The sequence below is a fragment of the Ictalurus punctatus genome, chromosome 21 (assembly GCF_001660625.3).
Source record: "Ictalurus punctatus breed USDA103 chromosome 21, Coco_2.0, whole genome shotgun sequence".
Taxonomy (NCBI): Eukaryota; Metazoa; Chordata; class Actinopteri; order Siluriformes; family Ictaluridae; genus Ictalurus; species Ictalurus punctatus.
In genome coordinates, this window is record NC_030436.2 from 13,501,747 (window position 1) to 13,516,655 (window position 14,909).

The 14,909-nt window shown below is 39.3% G+C and overlaps 1 protein-coding gene across 4 annotated transcripts in view; it reads left to right on the forward strand.

The window, feature by feature from the left end:
- Positions 1 to 14,909, forward strand: part of tfeb (transcription factor EB) — a 48,680-nt gene that overhangs the window by 23,364 nt on the left and 10,407 nt on the right. For all 4 annotated transcript variants that reach the window (XM_017450815.3, XM_017450816.3, XM_017450814.3 and 1 more), the window contains exons 2-4: positions 1,478 to 1,728; positions 8,513 to 8,794; positions 13,332 to 13,424. In XM_017450815.3, coding sequence (XP_017306304.2) covers positions 1,540 to 1,728; positions 8,513 to 8,794; positions 13,332 to 13,424 — 564 coding nt within the window. In that variant the 5' untranslated portion in view covers positions 1,478 to 1,539. The remainder of the gene's footprint in view (positions 1 to 1,477; positions 1,729 to 8,512; positions 8,795 to 13,331; positions 13,425 to 14,909) is intronic.

The following is a 14,909-nucleotide window of genomic DNA, read 5'->3' on the forward strand; positions in this document are numbered from 1 at the left end:
TTGGATAGCATAACTGCACACCACCTTCTTATCTCCTTGACTAAGCCCAGGTGTTCCACCAGCTGTGAGTCAGGCCAGCTGTGTGTCCGCTGTCCCCGAGCCACTCAGTCCCAGAGCTCGGTTCTGCTGGACAGGAATCAAACCATGGCCCTGGTGACAAAGCCTGAGAGTGTCCGCTGACTATCCATCACCACAAAGCCAGCTGTGTGTGTGTGTCCCTAAATCGGCCACTGAAATATACACAGTGGGCTAAATGCTGCCTCAGTGCTATCTCAATAGGAGCTGTCTTGCTTATTGTACCTCGTCCACAATAAGCTTTTCTCCATATCCAGCCTCTGTCCTTTTTTTTTTTTTTTTTTCTTTTTTTTGTTTTTTAACATGGTCAGCGGTAAATGCAAACAACTGGAGCTGGGCTTGCTCCAGCTATGCAGACACACTGCCAAATTCATAAGAATTCAAATGAGCCAGCTCTTTCTAAACAGTTAGGGATGAAACAAGAGGCAGGGCTGAACTAGTTGTTGTTGTTGTTGTTGTTGTTGTTCTTGTTGTTACAACCTGCAAATTCGCTTTCACTTATTTTGATTCTCGCAAACGTTTTGTTTGAGATTGGATTGGGGTTTGGAGTTGGAAACCCAAACCCTGCACTAGACCGACCACTTACCTACAAATTTTGAGCTTACTCAGTTAGGTTTCCACACACCCGAAACATTGAACTGGGCAGCTTTCACTTATCTGCTGGGCTAGTTAATGGATTTCTGATTTGTCCACCCCAGAAACACATCTTTTTTTAAATTGTAGGTTTCTCTATGGTTTAGCAGCTAGAAAAGAGCAAAGTCATGGGCCATTTGCATCAGCATGCAACCGTGAACCAAAAAAGGGGAACTCTAACTTGTAGGGACTCCCCAGTCCTCCAGATGAAAAAAATGAGGGGGCGAAGATTTAGCATGAGGATGTTTGGGGGTGTGTCCCACTCACATGATGAAAGCAAGCAGGACACATGACCCTCACATGACTTCCTCAATCAGAGAGCTGGTTATGCTGCTTGGTTTTGGGCTTTATTTATTTCAGTGCAATCAGCTCCCATCTGTACTCCTGGCACATGAAGCGGTGCTACAGCAGTGATCCCCAGTTCTGTTCCTGGAGATCACCCGACAGTTCATACACCGCTGATCCGGCTAAACAGGTTAAGCAGGTGTATTGGATGAGATGGGGACTGTATGAAGGCAGATCTCCAGGAAATAGGTTGATGATCATTATGGTGCAGTATATGAATTTAGAGGTTAGAGGATATGTTTGATGAGGCGGTTTAATACATCCCATCGTCCATGTTTGATGCAAGTTCTACTGAGATGCATCCAAGTCATGTAAAATCCTACATGCATATCCAGCATACTATATTCTGTGTTTTGTTTTGGGTTTTTTGGGGGTTTTTTTCCCACTTTACTTCCTCACACCTGTCTGTTCTCCATGTTTGCAGCTATCACACCATCTTTCGGGCTGGACTGTGCAGCAGCTGCTCGGCCCCCACGCCCCCCTGCCATGGTGTCCCGCGTAGGCATGCGCCAGCTGCTCATGCGCGAACAAATGCAGCAGGAGGAGCAGCGGGAGCGCCAACGTCACCTGCACCACATACAGCACCGGCCGCCCGGACCTCCTGCTTCCTCACCCGCCATTAATGCACCCGTGCACTTCCCGGCGCCAATGCAGGTGCCTGTTGAGGTGCTGAAGGTAACTAGCATGTCATGCACGTGGTATTGCGGGGACGTTACTCTCAGTTAACATAACACTGTGTGTAGACTAAATGATTATCACTTCAACTACTGCGTCACTGCCTCTGTGGCTATACTGTATATTTGCTTTAATAATCTAAAAACCGGTTGTATGTGTGAAGTTCTGGCAGTGATACGTAAGCTTTCAAGCTGATTCCCAATAGGATATGCACTCACGTTCCAATCTCCATGTCTCCTATTCCTTCTAAACAAGGTTTTTAAGGCCATACATGAGGTCCTCCACAAGTGCCTAATCCTACTTTCTACTAAGAGCTGCCGGACGAGGGCCCACCATTGACGTCCCAACAGGGCATAAGAGCCTAAATCAGTGGGAATTGGGCACTCGAGTAATCTTTTCACGTGCTGCCATGGCTCCTACCACACAGATTAAGAAGTACTCTAGAACAGTAGCTCTCAGTAGTTTTGGTTCAGGCTAAATTTTACTCATGAAATCTTGACTACAGTACTAACAAGGACAGGAAAAGGAGAAAAAAAAATCAAGGAATCTTTAAAAGAAGAATGCGGTGGAACAGCAATCAAGTAGGTTGTAGAAAAAAAACAAGGAGTCTTTGTGCCCCAATGTGTTCTCAGTAGAGAGATAAGTCATAGAACCTGATAAGAGGTGAGATTGACATGGTTATACATGACTGTTCCTGATCTTATCAATGAGCAGAAAACAGACAGCCTAGTGCCTGCTCCTGTGCTTGTGTACACTTAGGGTAGCTGTGTATTGGCTAAACTGAAATGTCTTCGGTCATGCATACAGTGTTGTTTGTACATTTGTAAAACTGCACATTCTTGCAGTTATCTAATCAGCCAATCAGATGGCAGCAGCGCAATGCAAGCGTCCTGTTATACTCAAATTTACTAACATCTTTTATCCTTGGGGTTGACCCCAGCAGTTTAAACATTTATAACCATAAAATTTCACTGATTGGAATTGGAAAATTGGAAAGAAAGTTCTTTTTGTTTTGTTTTTAATGGCTTTGTTATTTCTAAGTACAGACTTTTGTTATTTATTATATAATTTATTATAGAACAATTTCTGTTATCGAGGACAGTGACATGTATTATGTTCGGGGTCAGTGTACAATGTGGAAAAATTATCACATGTAATGTTATGACCATTCAGTCCTTCAGCCATGTCTAGTACCACTTTCATGCCCTGATTTTTTTTTTTTCACTTGCTTCCCCAGGGGATTCACCAGTGTACACCTGCATTTTCCAGGCATAGCTGAATTGTGCATCATATACTGTCCATATTTTGATACCGTATTTGGCCGGTTTGCTTGCTATGTGTTGTCTGGAGGGACAACACCCACGAAATGCAACCAGACGTTCATCCACAGTGACGTGGAGGCCTGGATTGTAAAGAAAGTGTAATCGCTGGACCCACTCGTCCCATACATCCCATATTTCTGCGAATTTGTCATGCTCTCTTCGGCCCTGCTTGTTCTCATCCAAGCTTACAACACGGTAGAAAATGTGGAATGTCTTTAGAGACATGGTGGCTGGAAATATTGCTCTTCCAGTGTCAGCATTCCAAAGCCTTGCTGCTGCTTCTCCTTTTGACTTGTACACTCCTGCCAAAATGAGAGTGGGTCACATCCAAGCCTTTGCAGTTGTCCTCATACACACGTCTCCCCTCTAAATTTGTCATCTCATCGATTGATGGTGTTACAAAAATGATCTAATCAGCCAATCATGTGGCAGCAGCGCAGTGCAAAAAGTCATGCAGATACTGGTCAAGAGCTTCAGTTAATGTTCACATCAAACATCAGAATGAAGAAAAAGTATGATCTCTGGCATGGTTGTTCGTGCCATATGGTCTGGTTTGAGTATTTTAGATACTGCTGAACTCCTGTGAATGTCATACACAACAGTGTCCGAGTTTACACAAATGGTGCGGCAAACAAAAAACATCCTGTAAGCAGAGGGTCTGCAGGCTGAAACACCTTGTTGATGAGAGAAGTCGGAGGAGGATGAGCAGACTGGTCTGAGCTGCTAGGAAGTTTATAGTAACTCAGATAAGCACTGTTTACAATCTTGGTAAGCAGAAAAAACATGTCAAAATGCACAGCACATCAAACCTTGAGGTGGAGGACCTACAACAGCAGAAAACCACTTCAGGTTCCACTCCTGTCAGCCAAGAACAAGAATCTGAGGCTATCATGGGCACAGAGTCATCAAAACTAGACAGATGAAGATTAGAAGAAAAAAAAAATCTTTTTCTGGTCTTCAGCATGTGAGCCTGTGCCCATTATAGCATCAAATTTCTGTAAATGGCTGAAAGGATTGGAGGAACCTGATGTGGTTTTCTGCTGTTGTAGCCCATCCACCTCAACGTGGGTTTTTTTTGTTTGTTTGTTTTTTGCATGCTGAGTTGCTTTACTGCTCACCACAGTTGAAAAGAGTGATTTTGAGTTACTGTATCCTTCCTGGCAACTTGAACCAATCAGGCCATTTTACTCTGACCCCTTTCATTAACCAGACATTTCCATGCACAGAACTGTCGCTAACTCATTTTTTTTTTTTTTTTTTTTTCACACCATCCTGTGTAAACGCTAGAGACTGTTGTGTGTGAGAATCCCAGGAGATCATCCGTTTCTGAAATACTCAAACCAGCCCATCTGGTACCAACAACTATGCCACAGTTAAAGTCACAGAGATCACACTTTTTCTTCATGCTGATGTTCGATGTGAACATTAACTGGAGCTCTTGGCCTGTATCCGCGTGATTTTATGCATTGCACTGCTGCCACATGATTAGCTGATTAGATAACTGCATGAATGTGCAGTTGTACAGGGGTTCCTAATAAAGTGGATCATTGCAACCAAACCAAATACAGCCTGCAGCAAAGTTCTGGCAGTGTCAACATTTTATTGATTAAAATCTCAGAATTTTACTGCTCCGACACTCGTTAAAGGTCCAATAAAACGATGGCATTGGATGACGCAAAACCCACTGTACAGCTACAAATAATGGTGAAATGTAAACAAAACATGCTAATGAAGAGGGAAAAATTCTTTATTTTCTGCACGAGCCTAGATTGCACTGATTGGTGACGTAAGCAGAACCTAAATGTAAAAGCATGTCAAACTAGAATGAGCGCATTCATATATAAAGGTTACTCACCTTACAGCCAAACTACTGTCAGTGCTGGTGTTCTAGAAAATGAATCAATGTCTTCACTCAAGAGCACTGAGGTATAATTAATATAAAGAATTTTTTGCCATGGTAAAACTTCTGTATTCCTGACATTGGAAAACACTCAGATGATTTCATACAGATGGATAAGGACAGTCCTACTTTGAACTTTCATAGACATTTGCGGTTACAACACTTTGTCACCTCAGTCAAGGTCACAAGCATTAGATTATAGATGGATTATATATATTGGACATTGCTCAGATGTCTATGGTTAAGGTGCCTGTATGTTGTTGGAAATGATTACTGGCAGATGCTTAGTCCTTTTGTTCGGAGTTAGAGTGGCATTTTTACGTCCGATAGTCCGCGTGGAATTTTCCACCTGATAGTCATCAGATGTATCAGTTATGTTATTTGTTTCTACTAAACAGATAAAAAGCGATTGTATCTGTGGCTTTATTATGAGTACAGTTTTTAGCTAGTGATTGCATAGGTTACGCAATTCCAGTGCACCTTAGTTGACATTGTGAGCTAAGACGCAAGGTTTTTTAGGACTACGGAGACTTTTTTAAATAGATTATTTACATTTACATTTTATTCATTTAGCAGATGCTTTTATCCAAAGTGACTTACAAATGAGGAAGTACAAAGTACTATTGTAGACATATCCTTCCACTTCTGAAGCTGCTCTGTGTGGTGCCAGTCATTGTGGATGCTTTACTGGAGCTGGGAGTGTTGTAATTCATGGCAGTTATGGGAAGCATTAGGAGTTAGTCATCAGCATACACCAGCGAGGAGCAGCAGCAGCTTCAGTTTCAGGGCTCGGGTAGTTCAGCGAGCCATTCATCCTGCCATGTCTGGGCAGAGAAATCTGGAAGGAAGCATCATGGCCAGTGGCCACCAACTGCACCGCCCTTCTGGAATTTCACTCTTGGGTCTTCACAGCAGCTGGCCCTATCAGCAGTACCAAGGCTGGGTTTATTTGCTAAGTGGAAAAGCCCTTGGTGGCATCATTTTCACTTTGTCAATGCTAAAAGTTTGCAACGCAGCTCACTGCGTTCACTGAGCAACGCAGCTCACTTCTTTACTGACTACAAAGCATTATTATTTGTTTATTAAAATTATGCCAGTGCATGAGTGATTAATACTCAAGGGCCAAATCTGAAAGTAGAGCTGCTTTTACCCACTAATCCTGGAGCCATTTTTTATTCTGTCTTTTTTTTTTTTTTTTTTTTTAAAGGGGTACAAGCATTTTTTCACTGTTTATATCCAATAGTAGGATTCTAAGCACAAAAGGCAAAACATCAACAACCTATCTGCTGACTGTCTGGATGTGTTTCCATATCAGCCCAAAGATGATATTCTTTTATATAAGTACAAAGATGAGATACAGTGTCTATAGGAAAAGGGTGTTGTGAAAAGATATAGTGTTTATAGGAAAAGGGGATGTAACGATAGCTTAGGGCTGCAACTAACGATTATTTTCATAATCGATTAGTTGGCTGATAATTTTTTCGATTAATCGGATGGGGCGGGGCAAACTTTCAGTACCTCTGTTTCATATATTTAAAAGAAAATCCACAAACTGAGTGTTAAAAATATAAAATTCAGACAAAAACTTCACACAACTATTTGTCTGATTTATATAAGACTGAAAAGAACCCAATACACACAGACACACACCAGAAAATATATTGTTCATTTAGGCTTTTTGTGCATCCATAAAAAATAATGCATAAATATGTATATTTAATAAATAAACTAATATATAATTTTATGTATATACAATGTTATATAAAAGTTTATAAAATATATTAGTATTTATGCATTATTTTTTATGGACACACATAAAGCACTGAATTAAACTAGTCCTAAATGAATAATAAAAACTCCCTTCCACTGCACCTTGTGGTTTCTGTTACTCACTTTCTTTAGGAATATTATTTTACTTTGTGTTTACTTTTGATCATAGTGTTTTAATTGGACATTACAGATGTTACTTGCTCTCCCACGCTGTATCAGCACGTCTACACTGTGCATGAGGAGCAACGCAGCCTCGTTACTAACATATCACTTTCGTTAGAATAAACAACAGAATTTACAGCATATAATGACAATAAACTTAAATTAATATAAACCTTTTAAGCAACTTGTGACAGCATCACTGTCGTGCTTCCGTGCTACGCAAACTCCGCTTTATAAAGTTTGGTCTTCTCCACGGTGTTTAATATAAAATGCACCCCTGCCTTAGAGGACTTGGAGGTCGCACACTTTCTTCCTCAGTCACGTGATGATTTCGCGTAGGTCTGATGGTGACTGAGGTCATGTTGGGAATAAAAGGTAACATTCACAAACGGTAAACTGAAAAAAGTCGTTGCCGGTGTCTCTGGGTGTCTGCTAAAGCTAGCGGCATCACATTACGTGCGTATGACGTCATGCGCCACTGACTGGGAAATGGCTTATACTTCCGGTTAGTAAAAAAAAAAAAACGCTAGTGTTATATTTGAGACAATATTACCTTTTTAAAATTCATACACTTGACAGTTGAGTACATAATGCATAGTGTAAGCGTATAGTATGTCATTTGGGACACAGCTTTAGTATTTACTCTTTGAAGCATGTTTTCAGAAAAGAAGTAATGTAGGGAGTAAATGCACCCTGTGCCGCATGCAGACCAACTAATCGATAGTGAGATTCGTTGACAACGATTTTCATAATCGATTTTATCAATTAGTTGTTGCAGCTCTACTATAGCTACATCTAGACACAGATAAGTGGTTAATTTCTACTACACTTTGGGAGAATTTGTGCTGTTTATCAAGCAAACGCTTACTGGTTGAACAGGGAAATGTATCTAGTAGTACTGGATTTGGGGACAAGACCCAAACAGACTTGACCAAAACTAGTGCAAAACCAAGAATGGTTAGAGAATACTTGGCATAAAAGTTGTAGAAGAGAAATGATTTATAATTCCACTATTTGGTGTCAACTCAGTTCCTCAAGGTTCCTCTCAAGGTTTCTTTGTCATCTCAGGGAGTTTTTCCTTCACCACCATTGCCATCCTTCGCTTGCTCATTGGGGATCTAACTCTGTTTCTGAATTTCTGTAAAGCTGCATTGTGACCACGTCTATTGTTGAGTTGAACTAAATTTAATTAAAGTAGGTCTAAATCACAGCCATTAAAATGATTGAATGGTGTTGGTAGTGCAAACATATGAAATGAGCATTCTCCTTTTCAACACTACAGCTTTCCAGATATATGTGCTGTTGAACGGTGGCAGATGTAACATTTCGCAGTTTATGAGAGTTAGATTTGAAGTGAAAGAACAAGCTTAGTCTGGCTTGGCATCTCACCCCTCCTCAGAAAACGCCCCTGTGCCCATGCCTCTTTCAACACCTGTGTTTTAAACCTCTCTGACTGCAGACTTGTAGAACTTGGGGGAAAACAATGAATCCTTCACACATACAACCCAATATATCACTACTTGAACTGTAAGATTATTTGTCTCAACTGGTATATTTTAGAAAAATCTGTTTGAACTATTTCCGTTTTGCTCCTTCTCCGATGATGACATTTCATATTTTTCCTTGACAGGTACAAACCCATCTGGAGAACCCCACCGACTACCACATACGCCAGTCTCAGAGGCAGCAGGTCAAAGAGTACCTGTCCAGTACCTTCGCCCCCAAGCAGGCCGTCAGTGCCGCAGCCGGTGTAGTCCACCCCTCTCCACCAAGCATGCCTCAGTGCCAGTCAGCCGGTGCCATGCAACCCCTGCCCTCACCTTGCACATCACAGCTCGTCGCCTCAGCAGGGAACAGTGCCCCTAACAGTCCTATGGCCATGCTGAACATCAGCTGCAGCCATGAGAAAGAGGTACATACCTCCAGTCCTAGAGCTCTATGTATTTGTGCTTGGTTTTAACGTTATTTTTTATGTACGCTACTTAACAATGAGTGTCAAATTTTATACCGTTTATTAGGGGGAAATATAGTCTTCTTCGCTAAAATTTGTTGTGCAGACCATACTGTAGATCAGACAAAGCTGGTCAGTAGGTCTTATTCCCTTCTACTGCTCAGGCAAGAGCAGTGATTGTTTCAGACCATAGCTCAAGAATTCTATCCATCCATCCATTTTCTGTACCACTTATCCTGCATAATGACACGGGGAGCCTGGAGCCTATCCCAGCTAACTCTGGGCATGAGATGAAGGTGCACAACCCATCACAGGGCACAATCACACATGCACTCACACCCATTCACACACTACAGACATTTTAGAAATGTTAATCAGACTACAACGTATGTCTTTGGACTGGGGGACTCCAGACTACCCAGAAGAAACTCCCGAACCACAGGGAGAACATGCACACAGGGTGGAGACGGGAATCGAACCCCCAACCATGAAGGTGTAAGGCAACCCTGCTAACCACTAACCCACCATGCCTGCTTAGATTTTGGATTAATTGACGTAATATGCTAAACCTTCTTTTGTGAACTAGTCTTTGGATTTTTGACATATCTGAAAAATCGGTGTCAAATACTTTATCAATACTCGAAACTCCAAAATACTTTGAACCTCAATTACAAAAATTTGTAAACAGTACGGCCACCACATTCCAATCAATTGGGGTCAGGTGGATCTTAGTAGACTCAAACAGCTGTGACTTACGAGTGGTTAAAACCTACCAGATTCAAATGATGTGCGTTAAGTTGTCTATATGAAGTGGTATTAAGTACAAATAGCTGAACTAGAAAAAAAATGTATAGCCTCCATCAGCCAGTCAACATTCAGCAGCGATAACATGTCATCATAAAATGTGAATGCTATGTCCATGTACACGCCCTCAGGTATCATAAAATTTTATATACACTGAATAAAGTAGATAATGCCATGCCATATGAGAATTAAAAACAAAAGCGGCCGAAAAGCTTCTGCTTGGTAAGTGAAATATACTAAATGCTTAAGATACCACATTTCATTCAAGGGGCTTGATATTTTTTCAATATTGTATTAAAACATGTGCAGCAATTTCATTCCTTTACTGAGGCCAATCTATTTACTTTTGGGTTGTTAATATTATGATGATGATGATGATGATGAACATTTATGTGATGTAGTAGAGCTTAGATAAAGAGGCAGAGAGAAATCCACAAAATACGAGTATCTTGTGCTTTTATATCAATAAATTCCATATCAAAATCCTTATTTATACTTTAAGTTGGTTGTATGTATTGTAACAGGGAATAATCATTAGATTAACCATAGAGGAGAAATTTAGTAGAGTAACAAGATGTTAAATGTTAAGTTGTTGCTCACTTTGTTTTGTAGTCTATTATTGAAAAAAAAAAAAAAGCAATAAGCAAAAATGTCAAATATTATTTGTTACATCCGTTCTCATTTTTGAGCCACATTTATATATAATAAAATTTGTAGTATTAAACGTAACTTTTTAAGAAAGGAACAAAAATATACAGTGAGAGAGAAGAAAAATACTGTGAAACTGAAAACAATGAACTCATTAGCAAAAATGTAATATGGCCTTCAAATAAACAGCATTCTTTAACAGTTTTCTAAACTTATTTTTGCTAATCATGGTTTATTAGCAAAATCATAGAATTTTCCCAATTCATCCATTATGCATTTCTTCAGCTGCACAACTGTACGGGGCCTTCATTGCCTTACTTACTAGGTCAGGACTGCAGGAGGACATGCTAGCATCCTGCTAGCACCATGCAGCATATGTTGCTCCAAAATGTGTGAATTTAATGCATTTAGTGCATTTAATGCATTTAATGCTTTCAGCATTAATGGTGCCCTCACAAATGTGCAAGTTACCCATGCCATAGGCACTGACACACCCCCATACCATGATGCACGCTGGCTTTTGGACCTGATGCTGATAACAGTTTGGATGGTCCTTTTCCTTTTTGGCCCGGAAAGCACAACTATTGTTTTGTCCAAAAACTATTTGGAATGTCGACTCGTCGGACCACAAAACACGATTCCACTGTGCAACTGTCCATCTCAGATGAGACTGAGCCCAGAGAAGTCGGCGGTGCTTCTGGACAGTGTTGATGTATGGCTTCTGCTTTGCATAGTAAAGCCTTAACTTGCATCTGTAGATGCAGCGGCGAATGGTGTTGGCTGACAAAGGTTTACCAAATTATTCCCAAGCCTATGTCAGGATATCCATTACACACTCATGACGGTTTTTAAAACAGTGACGTCTGAGGGATCAGAGATCATGTGTATTCAGAAGTGGCTTTCGGTCTTGCCCTTTATGCACCAAGATTTGACCGGATTCCTTTAATCTTTTAATTATATTGTGCAGTGTAGAAGGTGAAATGCCCCAGATCCTAACGATTTGTCTTTGGGGAATGTTGTTCTCAAAGTGTTGGATTATTCACTGATTCATCTGTTGGCAGATTGCTGAGCCTCTACCCATCCTTGCTCTTGAAAAACTCAGCCTTTTATGGAGGCTCCTTATATACTATGATTAGACGATTGCCTCACATTTCACATCATCTTCTCATTTCAACTCCTCATATCGCTATTTGTGCTAAATTGCCCCTGTCCCAACTTTTTTGGAACGTGTTGCATGCATCAATTTCAAAATAAACGTTTACCCTTCAAAAAACGATGCAGTTGATTAGGTAAAACATCAAATACCTTGTCTTTATACATTTTTTGTTTAAATACAAGTCAAGGTACATTCACAAATCACTCTTTGTTTTTATTAGCATTTTTTATACTGTCCCAACTTTTTTTGGAATTGGGGTTGAAAGTTTTTGTTATTTTCGACTGTGATACTTTCCTCCACTGCACATTGTCATATAGCAACAATTTACCAACTACTCCTCTCCCCCACCTCCCAAAGAAATGTTAAAATTAAAAAAATATATATTTTTATTTATATATATATATATATATATATATATATATATATATATATATATATATATATATATATATATATATATATATATATATATAATGTGTGTGTGTTTATATATATATATATATATATATATATATATATATATATATATATATATATATACACACACACATTATATATATATAATATATTCTTATTACATGAGCTAATTCAAGTAAATAAAATCCATTAAAAATTTTTTTTGATGTAAATGTAATAATTCATGCAGTAGAGTGTTCTCTATAAATCTATAATATTTACTCTTCAGAATACTGCATATATATGTACTGTATATTTGAATATATCAATAATGCATAATGTAAACAAAACAAAAAATGCAGTTGTTTCGGTAAAACATCAAATACCTTCATACTTCATACTTTTTTTTTTTGTTAATACATTTCAAAATACATTTACAAATCACTAAAATACTGTCCCAACTTTTTCAGAATTGGGATTGTATATTTTTGTTCATTTCTTGAAAAAAATAAATAATTAAGTATTTGTTTTTTTACAGCCCTAATTAAAAATGAAACATTTAAACTTGTTAATTTGTTAACGTGAACTATTTTTATTTTCAATTAATGTAGTAAATAACATTAGTTTATAGAATTTCATTCTGTGTCATTTTGACCCAAACAGAACAAAATATTTAAGAATTGTGTTGCACCCATTTCAGGCCAGAGATACAGTACATAACGACTTGTTTGTCCATCCAGCAAACCCTGATCTTGAATTTGTCTCTGTGTAGCAATGAGTTGTGGTTCTCCATCTCAGCTTCGTCAGTGCCCCAGGCTTTTCCCTTCCTGTCAGGACTTATTCATTACTGGTCCTCACTATTCTTAAGATCAGTGCACACCATATCCACACTCATATACACGCATTCAGTCTTTTTTTTTTTCCTCATCCTTCTCCAGTTCTTGCTTTGTGGATGTTTTTTTTTATTATTATTATATTTTTTTTTTATATCACCCAAAGGTCAGCATGCTAACTAGCCAAACACTGTTGTCACTGGAGTTTAAGTGGCCAATTATGGTTGCAGTGGTGTAATTAGAGATTAAAGAGTTACAGGCACCGCAAAAGACACTGGAGAGACCTTTTGAACTCTGCAGACTTTGGTCTTTTTCCTGATCTTCTCACATTTAAGACTATAGTAAGATGAGTTGCGTATGTGGTCATATACTAACAGTGTCTGTGAGACAAACAACGGAGAGATAAGTCTATACAATAAGAGAGAGAGGAGTATTCTTTCTAGAAATTTTGTGGTTTGAGACTGCGTTATGTCTTATATGAGGATTTCTTTTAAAAAATTTGAAATAGTTAATTAAAACTGAGCCAAGATCTAAAAAAAAAAAAAAAGAAAGAAAGAAAGAAAAGAAAAATAATTAAAATCTTTGGAGGTTTGTGTTGACTATTATTGCTTTGTTTACATGAAAACTCAATAAAAAGCTTCTTGTGCATATTTCTGAGCAGATGGAGGAAGTGATTGAGGACATCATCAGCATGCAGTCCAGCTATGACGACATACATAATTATGGTGACCCCATGGTGCAGATGCCAAACACAGTAAGTGAAGAAACTGATAATCTTTTTGTTTTGTTTTGGGTGGTTGTTTTCTTATACACTCTGAGTCACACCCTTGTTTTAGTCTGTTTAGCCCTTTTGCGAAGATGAATAATGCATTTGAGTGAATCATGTAAGATAAGTGGAAAACGGACCGAATAAACCATGCTCTGTAAGCATAAATCAACACTTCTCAATAGTGTCTATTTTCAAATCTTCCGAGCCCATGCGGTGACTCAGCAGTGCAATACTGATGAGCCATTTGTTGACTAGATGTCACTGGGCTTAAGGGAAGAAGAAAAGCAGCTTTGGTCATCAAAAATAATTTCTGATTATAGCACAGACCCTTACCCATACAATCTGTCAACTGTGATGCAATGCTGTTTTGTTGCCGTATGAGCACTTCAAAACAGCTTATTTTTTATTCAGTCTAGCGGCTTTCCCCCTTTACGCAATGCACAATGGAACAGCAGATGCAGGAGGACTCTTGCATGGAAAGGCATGGTGTTCTACTTTTGTATTTAAAATAACTGCTCAGCATTAACAATTAAGCCACCTCCAGTTAGAGTTCAACTTGTTTACAAGGCATTAGGTTGGGATTGGGGCAGTGGAGGAGAAGGAGGTGAGTAGACTTCAGAGAAAGGAGGGGGGGGGGGGGGGGGGGGTAACAACGACAAGGCTGAAAGTCCAGATAGGGGAAAGTTCACTGTTTTGTGGTGAGGAAAAAGTAGAAGAAGGTCAGTTTAGTCGCTCAGACAGCCAGCTCTGGCAGCTATGAGAGACTCAGCAGCTAGCATGAAGGACATGAACAAGACATACGCCATTGTAGAGGTGATCGACGGCGAGAAACTCCAGCTGGTAAGGCAGGTCTGGTCCTGTTTCTCACTAAGTTTTTCAGCCTGCTGATAGAAGGGAGGAAAGGGTTGTTACAGCGCAGAGCTGCTGAGTGTGAGAGGCAGAAAGAGAATGAGAGTGTTTTTGATTTACGATGCTTATTACACCACTATTTCACTTTTTTTTTTTAGGAAACATCTGTAATGCCATAGACTGTTTTTGATAAATATTTGAGTGTAATTATTTCACTCTGGGTTTGTGTGTATAGTTTGAGTCTCTTACTATCACCTTTATGTAATTTTCCTAATTTAAAGGCAAAAAATTGGCAATATTAAATATGTTAATATTATGGGAATTCAAAATAATTCATTATTATTATTTTTATGTACACACAATGTACATTTACATGCATTTGGCAGACACCCTTATCCAGAGCTCATTTATACACCTGAGAAGTTGAGGGTTAAGTGCCTTGCTCAGGGGCCCAGCAGTGGGTTAGGGTCTAATGTCTTAACCACTGAGCTAACACTGTGGGCCCCAAAACACAAGTAATGGAAAACAAGAAAATATGCGTTGATGCCATGTTTTGCTGTTATCAAGCGTTATCGAGCTCTTGCTCTCTTTTGCTCTGGTCTGTTATTACCTCCCTGTGCA